The sequence below is a fragment of the Babylonia areolata genome, chromosome 2 (genome assembly GCF_041734735.1).
Source record: "Babylonia areolata isolate BAREFJ2019XMU chromosome 2, ASM4173473v1, whole genome shotgun sequence".
In the NCBI taxonomy this organism is placed as follows: domain Eukaryota; kingdom Metazoa; phylum Mollusca; class Gastropoda; order Neogastropoda; family Buccinidae; genus Babylonia; species Babylonia areolata.
In genome coordinates, this window is record NC_134877.1 from 28322733 (window position 1) to 28332732 (window position 10000).

The following is a 10000-nucleotide window of genomic DNA, read 5'->3' on the forward strand; positions in this document are numbered from 1 at the left end:
GTGTGTGTGTATATATATATATATATATATATATATATGTGTGTGTGTGTGTGTGTGTGTGTGTGTGTGTGTGACCCGTGTCAACAACCGTGTTAGTCGACCGCACAGCATACTGCCTGATGTCCTGTCTGTCCTTAACCAAACTGTCCTTACCCAAACTACCTGATGTCCTGTCCTGTGTCTGTCCTTACCCAAACTGCCTGATGTCCTGCCCTGTGTCTGTCCTTGCCCAAACTGCCTGATGTCCTGTCCCATGTCTGTCCTTACCCAAACTGCCTGATGTCCTGTCCTGTGTCTGTCCTTACCCAAACTGCCTGATGCCCTGTTCCATGTCTGTCCTTACCCAAACTGCCTGATGTCCTGTCCCATGTCTGTCCTTACCCAAACTGCCTGATGTCCTGTCCTGTGTCTGTCCTTACCCAAACTGCCTGATGCCCTGTTCCATGTCTGTCCTTACCCAAACTGCCTGATGTCCTGTCCCATGTCTGTCCTTACCCAAACTGCCTGATGTCCTGTCCCCTGTCTGTCCTTACCCAAACTGCCTGATGCCCTGTTCCATGTCTGTCCTTACCCAAACTGCCTGATGTCCTGTCCCATGTCTGTCCTTACCCAAACTGCCTGATGTCCTGTCCTGTGTCTGTCCTTACCCAAACTGCCTGATGCCCTGTTCCATGTCTGTCCTTACCCAAACTGCCTGATGTCCTGTCCTGTGTCTGTCCTTACCCAAACTGCCTGATGTCCTGTCCCGTGTCTGTCCTTACCCAAACTGCCTGATGTCCTGTCCCATGTCTGTCCTTACCCAAACTGCCTGATGTCCTGTCCTGTGTCTGTCCTTACCCAAACTGCCTGATGTCCTGTCCTGTGTCTGTCCTTACCCAAACTGCCTGATGTCCTGTCCTGTGTCTGTCCTTACCCAAACTGTCCTTACCCAAACTGCCTGATGCCCTGTTCCATGTCTGTCCTTACCCAAACTGCCTGATGTCCTGTCCCCTGTCTTTCCTTACCCAAACTGTCCTTTTCCAAACTGCCTGATGTCCTGTCCCGTGTCTGTCCTTACCCAGGTTTGGAAGGTGGTCCCTGGCCAACATGGTGTACCCACGTGGGAGGAAAGACTTGGCCAAAGGGAGATAAGTCTGCGTGCGTTGGAAAGGAGCCGTGATGTGTGTAAAGGGAGGAGACTGCGTGTGACGCAACCCGGCGAGTACTTGCCGATCAGTAGGAACTTTCCCCGTCTGGAAGACGCTACCGTACCTTTAACTGTTCTTAAATGATTATTATGTGACCTGTTTTTGGATGTGTCGGTGCAGTCCCGTGTGACCTCTTTAGACGGATAGCTTAATATGTGGGTGTGTCTTGGGTGAAAATAAATGGTTTGTATCGTCAGCCTCATCAACATGACCACATGCTGGTTGCTCTTGAGAGAGAATAAAGTTGACTTGGAAACACGTATTCCTAAAGCAGCCCCCATCGTCCTGGCTCAGTTGTGCTTAAAACGGTAAAAGGGGTAAAACAAGTGAAATCTGTGAGTCGTCAGTGGAATAACTGCTTGCTCTCTGGGTTCAGATTTTAATAAAGAATCTCGCAACCAGGATAAAACTTTACAATCTTATAGTTGGTGACATAACACTGGGATTAACTTAAAGTCACGAAAGCTACAGGTCCATAGTGTGACTGACCACATAACCGCCAGGAAACACATCCTCCATATCCAATTTCATCATTAACAACTGTGCTTCAATTGACACACTGCTCCACAAACGGCACCTGAGGACTGTAAAAACACAGAAACTGGACAAAACGCGTCATAAAACAGCAAGCACGACGATAGTTTCTCTGCAGCAATAGCCAGAGTGTTAAAAGCGTTGGACTTTCAATCTGAGGGTCCCGTGTTCGAATCTCGGTAACGGCGCATGGTGGGTAAAGGATGGAATTTTTTCCGATCTCCCAGATCAACCTATGTCCAGACCTGTTAGTGCCTGAACCCCATTCGTGTGTGTACGCACGGAGAAGATCAAACACGCACGTTAAAGATCCTGTAATCCATGTCAGCGTTCAGAGGGTTATAGAAACAAGAACATACCCAGCATGTACACTCCCGAAAACGGAGTACGGCTGCCTAAATGGCGGGGTCAATGAACAAAACGGTCATATACGTCAAATATTACATGTTTGTATGTGTGTGTGTGTAAATGAAGCCTGATTGAACGACACAGGAAATGAATGACGAGCGCCCAAATGGCAGCCGTCAGTCGGCTCTACCCAGGTAGACAGCCTGTTATGCAAATGATTCCGTGTTTGTAAAGCGCCTTGAGATTGGTTTCCGACCGAGGATATGCGCTTTTCAAGAGCTCATATCATATCATCATCATTTTTGTATTTGTATTTCTTTTTATCACAAAAGACTTCTCTGTGTGAAATTCGGGCTGCTCTCCCCAGGGAGAGCGCGTCGCTGCACTACAGCGCCACCCTTTTTTGTGTGTTTTTTTTTTGTACTTTTTCCTGCGTGCAGTTTTATTTGTTTTTCCTGTCGAAGTGGATTTTTCTACAGAATTTTTCCAGGAACAACCCTTTTGTTGCCGTGGGTTCTTTTACGTGCGCTAAGTGCATGCTGCACACGGGACCTTGGTTTATCGTCTCATCCGAATGGCTAGCGCCCAGACCACCACTCAAGGTCAAATGGAGGGGGAGAAAATATCGGCGGCTGAACCGTGATTCGAACCAGCGCGCTCAGATTCTCTCGCTTTCTAGGCGGACGCGTTACCTCTAGGCCATCACTCTTATCTTATCATCATATCTTATCATATGATCACGCGCACACAAACAGACAGACACAGACACGCGCACGAACTGGGGCCGGTAGTGAAACTATTATTTCACATCCAAAGCTGCCTCAAATGCTGCAAAGAAATCGGACAAAAGGGAAATGACCAAATTAGATGTGTTTGTTGAAAGTTTGACGTCTCATTTCCTTCTCAACAAAAGTGATATCCGTCCTCCTCCTTCCGCATTTCCTGGCGCTCAGCAACAGTGCAGAACGGCCCCCAAAACACAGTGGCTGCATCCGGCCGCTTCGTCACATTTTTATTTCATTTAATTTCTGTTCTGATTACTTGTTTATTCAATTGTTTTATCGTTTTATTCCATTTATTGCTGAACCTTGGTGAATTGAGATGAATGTGGCATGAATTTGATGTGCAAGAACTAATTTTGTGTACTTTTAAATGTTGTAATTGATTTTTTTTTTTTTCCAAATCAATCATCAGAGTTAAAAAGTATTTTGCTAAAACTTTCCATCGTGTCCAGGAAATTTCTGAAAGTGTTCGGTAGACAGTGCTGTTTTAAATTCATATGGCACTGAGGCAAGCGAATTTAAAGCAATGGTTTACGTAATCAGGGTTCTGCAACATCGACGTGGTTTTGAAACCGTGTGCGACGGGCTTTAGGGATCGGCAAAGGAGATCTGAGGCTGGGTTGAATTATCAAGAGGTCACACGATGGCGAACTGACTGAGGCAGTGTCCGTGTGCGGGGTGACGTGGTGGAATACCCTGGCCACTGGCCGGGTCAGTGTCGTCCTGTCTGAGACTTTGTGACCGTCAGCTTAGACAGTCCAAGACAACGGGGACAATCGGTGAACTGAGCTCGCCCTGAGGTCAAGGTTACGCCCGCCTCCCGCCCCCGCCCCTCTCCCGCCCCCTCCCCCAACACACACACACACACACACACACACACACATACACACACACACGCCTATCTCTCTTTCTCCTTTTACATTTATAAAGCTCTGAAACGATTACGTATGGTCATAACTTAAACTATACAACTGAAAATGAAATGGATATGTATAATCATTATCATTTGTTGTTTTTGTTTTTGTGTTTGTTTTTTTCTCCAGTTACAAGAGGCACTTGTGTTATTGCTGTATGATTGCCCCCTTCAGTGAGGGGCCTTGGTCTTAACTGAATAAAACATTTCGCTCTCTCTTTCTCTCTATTTTATATATATATATATATATATATATATATATATATATATATATATATATATATATCGCGCGCGCTTTACGAAGACTGGGATTACACACAATCACAATCCAATCTTCTAACCCTTCTAGCAACGACATTAATTGATGGCTGCTTGGTGATCATATAATTGATCACTTACATTTGCATTGAACGTCGACACACCTCTCAAAGAGAGCAATGTTGATCTTACGGGGAAATGGAAAAGATAAAGGAACGTGTGCTTATAACGCAAACTCATTGCAGCTACACTATTTCAAGCTTTGACAGGCAGCTCAATGCAATTTCACAGGTAACACAGACAAACATGAGGTAAATTGGAATTTTTTCGTTGTCTTCCATCATCCACTGACAGAGTTCCACACATGGAAATAAAAGTAATACGTAACGTGAGTTTGAACGGGGAGGTAATGGGACACGTGGGTAATGAAGCAGAATAGAGTGCGTCTGGTGAGAGAGAGAAAGAGACGATGAAAGGCAGCTCCAGACGGGAGAGAGGGGGGAAAAAAAGCGAGAGGCGATTGGTTGGTAAGTGGGGTAAGGACCCCGACACCATGACATTGAACTCTGGACAACCGACGACGACTGTGACCCTGTCTGTCTGCCTCGGGACCTTTGACGAGGACGGTGTACGTGTTGGGCAGCACGAGTACCACCCAGCTCCTCCACACACAAAGGCGCTTTTCTCCCCACTACGGAACATTTGTTTAATTAAGCGAGAGAAGGGGGTGGGTGGCGGTGGACGAGTTGATGTTGGTTCTCTGCTGAGTCATGTCAAGGGGAGGAATACTGCTACGTGGAGTACTCTGTATGGTACCTCTCGAGGAGAGAGAGAGTTGGAGAGGGACTGTGGAGAAGATGGCGAACGTTTAGTTGGTGTGACTGGGTAAGGGCAAAGAACACCCCTGTGATACAGGATGCGAGGAAACTAAAATTTCTCTTCATATGTTTCAGTCCACTTTGTGCAGTTCAAATTATTTGGAACATGCACGCGTTGTGGTTATGCAACGTCTTTCCTTGATTGAACGGAAAGAAAGACTAGAAGAAAACAAACATCACCAAGGCTCACAACAATTTGATTCAAAAACGGCAGCAAGAAGAAGCAGTTGACTCGTCCATCAAGGAAAGAAATAATCCACAAGTGGAGTGTTGGCCTAGAGGTAACGAGTCCGCCCAGGAAGCGAGAGAATCTGAGCATGCTGGTTCGAATAACGGTTCAACCACCGGTATTTTCTCCCCCTCCACTAGACATATTCGGATGAGACGATAAACCGAGGTCCCGTGTGCAGCATGCATATAGTGCACGTAAAAGAACCCACGGCAACAAAAGGGTTGTTCCTGGCAAAATTCTGCAGAAAAATCGACTTCGATAGGAAAAAACAAATAAAACTGCACGCAAGAAAAAATACCAAAAAATGGGTGGCGCTGTTGTGTTGCGACGCGCTCTCCCTTGGGAGAGCAGCCGGAATTTCACACAGAGAAATCTGTTGTGATAAAAAGAAATACAAATACAAATATGAGCTGAGCTATAACCAAAGATTCTTCGTTTAGTACACAGCTCACACACTGAATATAATTATGCGCTGAACATGTAAAAGAACGTGGTTATCATTACCTTGTAACGAATTATCGTTGAGGTCCAACTGATTATAATTCCCAGTGGAAACACTATACTGTAACTACAGCCTATAAGTCAGTCCTTTACTTGTTGTTGTTGCTGATGTAATTGAATACCACTTGAATATGAATGTTCTGATTATTTGATGTGTTTTTCTTCTCCCCCCCCCCCTCCCCCCACATGTATGTAGTCGCACTCCTCTTTCCCTTTACCTCTTACATGTTTTGTCTTGATTATATTCATATTTTCTCAAAAATGTCATAAATCAGGCAGTCAGGCAAGTAAATCTGAATGTGAATAATAAATGTGGTAACTATCACAAATTTTCAATCTTATCTGTGCTATCCTCATGTGGTAACTATCACTAATTCTCAATCTTATCTATGCGATCCTCTTGTGGTAACTATCTCTGATTTTCAAACTTATAAGTGCTGTCCTCTTGTGGTAACCATCTCATTTTCAGACTTATCTGTGCAGCCTTCTTGTGGTAACTATCTAATTTTCAAACTTATCTGTGCTGTCCTCATGTGGTAACTGTCTCTGATTTTCAAACATATATGTGCGGTCCTCTTGTAGTAACTATCTCTGATTTTCAAACTTACATGTGCGGTCTTCTTGTGGTAACCATCTAATTTTCAAACTTACATGTGCGGTCCTCGTGTGGTAACCATCTAATTTTCAAACTTACATATGCCGTCCTCTTGTGGTAACCATCTGATTTTCAAACCTATATGTGCAGTCCTCTGTTAGTAACTATCTCTAATTTTCAAACCTATATGTGTGGTCCTCTTGTGGTAACTATGTCTGATTTTCAAACCTGTATGTGGTCCTCTTATGGTAACTATCTGATTTTCAAACCTATATGTATGATCCTCTTGTGGTAACTGTCTCTGATTTTCAAACTGGTCTGGGCGGTCCTCTTGTGGCAGCTATCGCTGATTTTAAAACTTATATGTGTGGTCCTCTTGTGGTAACTATCTAATTTTCAAATTCATCTGGGCGGTCCTCTTGTGGTAACTATCTATGATTTTCAAACCTATATGTGCTGTCCTCTTGTGGTAACCATCTCATTTTCAGACTTATCTGTGCAGTCTTCTTGTGGTAACTAATTTTCAAACTTATCTGGGTGGTCCTCTTGTGGTAACTATCTCTGATTTTCAGACTTACATGTGCTGTCCTCTTTTGGTAACTATCAGATTTTCAAACCTTTTTGTGCGGTCCTCTTGTGGTAACTATCTGATTTTCAAACTTATATATCCAGTCCTCTTGTGGTAACTATCTGATTTTCAAACTTATATATGCAGTCCTCTTGTGGTACCTGTCTGATTTTTCAAACCTATATATGCAGTCCTCTTGTGGTAACTATCTGATTTTCAAACTTATATACGCGGTCCTCTTGTGGTAACTATCTGCTTTTCAAAACTTTTTGTGCGGTCCTCTTCTGGTGACTATCTGATTTTCAAACTTATATATGTGGTCCTCTTGTGGTAACTGATTTTCAGACTTATATATGCGGTCCTCTCGTGGTAACTATCTGATTTTCAAACCTATATATGCGGTCCTCTTGTGGTAACTATATGATTTTCAAACTTATAAATGCGGTCCTCTTGTGGAAACTGATTTTCAAACCTTTTTGTGTGGTACTCTTGTGGTAACTATCTGATTTTCAAATTTATATATGTGGTCTTCTTGTGGTAACTGATTTTCAAACCTTTCTGTGCGGTTCTCTTGTGGTAACTATCTGATTTTCAAACCTTTTTGTGTGGTCCTCTTGTGGTAACTATCTGATTTTCAATCCTTTTTGTGTGGTCCTCTTGTGGCAACTGTCTGATTTTCAAACCTTTTTGTGTGGTCCTCTTGTGGTAACTGTCTGATTTTCAAACCTTTTTGTTTGGTCCTCTTGTGGTAACTGTTTTCAAACCTTTTTGTGTAGTCCTCTTGTGGTCATTTGTTGTTTTGTTACCTGCTGTTGGAATACACTCCGCACACATGGGGGAGATTGAAGGGGGGGGGGGGGGGAGAGACTGGGGAAGGGAGGGGGGCAGCAAAGGGCATGCACGCTGATCACCACCAGAATGGACACCAACAACGTGCCAGAGCAATAATCTTTATTGTCAAGCTGACCTTTAAGGCAGTGTCGGTACCATATCAGCCCACGTCGTTTTGCTTGAGTCTCTCATCTACCTTTTGGCTGGGATCCTTCAAGGTATCTACAGCCAAGTAGAATGTTGATACATTCGGGCTTATCAGTGATCGAAAATATATTGGCTTAGTCATCATGCTTACATCATTATCTTGCACAGTTATGAGTATAATGGAAAATGCATGCAGTCAGTCAAGACAATACTGATGTGCCCACTAGACTGCCTTGTCTGCGAAAGTAAGATTCGTTATTCTGAATCATAGCCTCAAACTTATGAATCAGTTTCTCCACTCGAATAAAAAAAAAAAAATAATAAAAAAAACTTCAGTGCTTTGCTATTTTAATTCCATTCATAGACCATAATTCCCACATGATTATAAAAACTCATATAAAAGTAGATTGGCGTAGTGTTGTGAATGTGTGTGTGTGTGTGTGTGTGTGTGTGTGTGTGTGTGAGAGAGGAAGAGAGACAGAGAGATGGGTCAGATCCCCATTATTAAATACATCTCTGATGACTAGGACTGATGAGCTCGGATCACTGGCCTCACTGTCACACCCATCGGCTCCCTGCACAAGGGGATGGCTGTGACGCTGTATCTCGTCCTCAGGGGTTGTCCCTCTGCTATGGCATCCATGGTGTTGTGGTCGGTGCAGGTGTTGTAAGTGCAGGTGTTGTGGTCGGTGCAGGTGTTGTGGGTGCAGGTGTTGTGGTCGGTGCAGGTGTTGTAAGTGCAGGTGTTGTGGTCGGTGCAGGTGTTGTGGGTGCAGGTGTCGTTGGCACTGGTGTTGTGGGTACAGGTGTTGTGGGTGCAGGTGTCGTTGGCACAGGTGTTGTGGGTGCAGGTGTCGTTGGCACAGGTGTTGTGGGTGCAGGTGTCGTTGGCACAGGTGTTGTGGGTGCAGGTGTTGTGGTGCTGGCGTTGTGGGTGCAGGTGTTGTGGGTGCTGGCGTTGTGGGTGCAGGTGTTGTGGGTGCTGGCGTTGTGGGTGCAGGTGTTGTGGGTGCTGGCGTTGTGGGTGCAGGTGTTGTTGGCGCAGGCGTTGTGGGCACAGATGTTGTTGTGGGTGAAGGTGTTGGTGGCGCTGGTGTGTTTATTACAAAGACAGGCAGCGTGGGCACCGTTTGTTGCTGATCTGAAACAAATTGCACCAGACTGTCAATGTCTGGTTTTTCTTGGCCACTCATTTCTTTCGCCTTAAAAAGTCCATTACACAATGACATTTTGTTTGATCAGAAATGTCAAAATGTAATTGCTAAGTAACGTGGAGGGCGGGGGGTAGGGGAGAAAAATGATCTTGGCTTTTGATATTTATGTGTGTCCTCTGTTTCTGGTTTGGCAATGGAAATATACCCCTAAACAACATACAGGTGCTAGTAGACGCGTTTGTTTGTCTCTGCTCATGCCGACATAAGTATACATATAAGCACATTGGTGACAGTAAATACAGGCACAAACACACGTGACCGAGCACGCACGCACGAACACAGACACACACACAGAGAGAGAGAGAGAGAGAGAGAGAGAGAAGCACTCGCACACACATACAGAAGCACTTGCACATACTCACCAACACACACAACCAACACACACAACCAACACACACACACAAACACACACACACACACACACACATTCTCTCTCTCTCTCTCTCTCTCTCTCTCTCTCTCTCTCTCTCTCTCTCTCTGTCTTTGCTGAATGACTATCAGCAGCATACGATGTGCAGCTAGCAATGTCAACAGGGTGGTGACACTCACACTGGGCCAGTTCCCGTTTGCAGTGTGCCAATCGAGCCTGCAGCGTTCTGATGCTCTGCCCCCACTTCCACAGGTTGAACAGGCTCCTGTGCCTTTTCTCCCTTCTGTCCGTGGGGCTGTCCTGGTCGGGAACCCTTCTTTCCGGTGCTCGCCGTTTCCTGGCGTCGTGCATCATTAAGGCGTAGGGAATGTAGTTCCCCCAGGCCGAGTTGTATTGTTGTTGTTGCTGCCGTACGGGGTTTGCCATGTGGATGCCGTACCTCCACTTGTTCAGCTCTCTTTTCTGATTCACCAAGGAAACACGTAGAGAATTTCAATTTGTTGTGGAATAAAGAAAACAGACGACGTAGAGAGAGAGAGAGAGAGAGAGAGAGAGACCCAAAAACCAAAACCAAAAAATCAACAACAACAACAAAACAAAAACAAACGATGATGCTGATAAAGATGAAGGGGAGGTGAGGAA

General features: G+C 44.8%; 1 protein-coding gene across 1 annotated transcript in view; it reads right to left on the reverse strand.

Annotated features, from left to right (window-relative positions):
* Positions 1-7733: 7733 nt before the first annotated feature.
* The window catches only part of LOC143279387 (uncharacterized), a 3380-nt gene continuing 1113 nt past the window's right edge, over positions 7734-10000 (reverse strand). Inside the window, exons 3-4 of the mRNA XM_076583422.1 lie at positions 9538-9820; positions 7734-8915 (exon numbers count right to left, since the gene is read on the reverse strand). Of these exons, the coding sequence (XP_076439537.1) occupies positions 8405-8915; positions 9538-9820 (794 nt within the window). The 3' untranslated portion in view covers positions 7734-8404. The remainder of the gene's footprint in view (positions 8916-9537; positions 9821-10000) is intronic.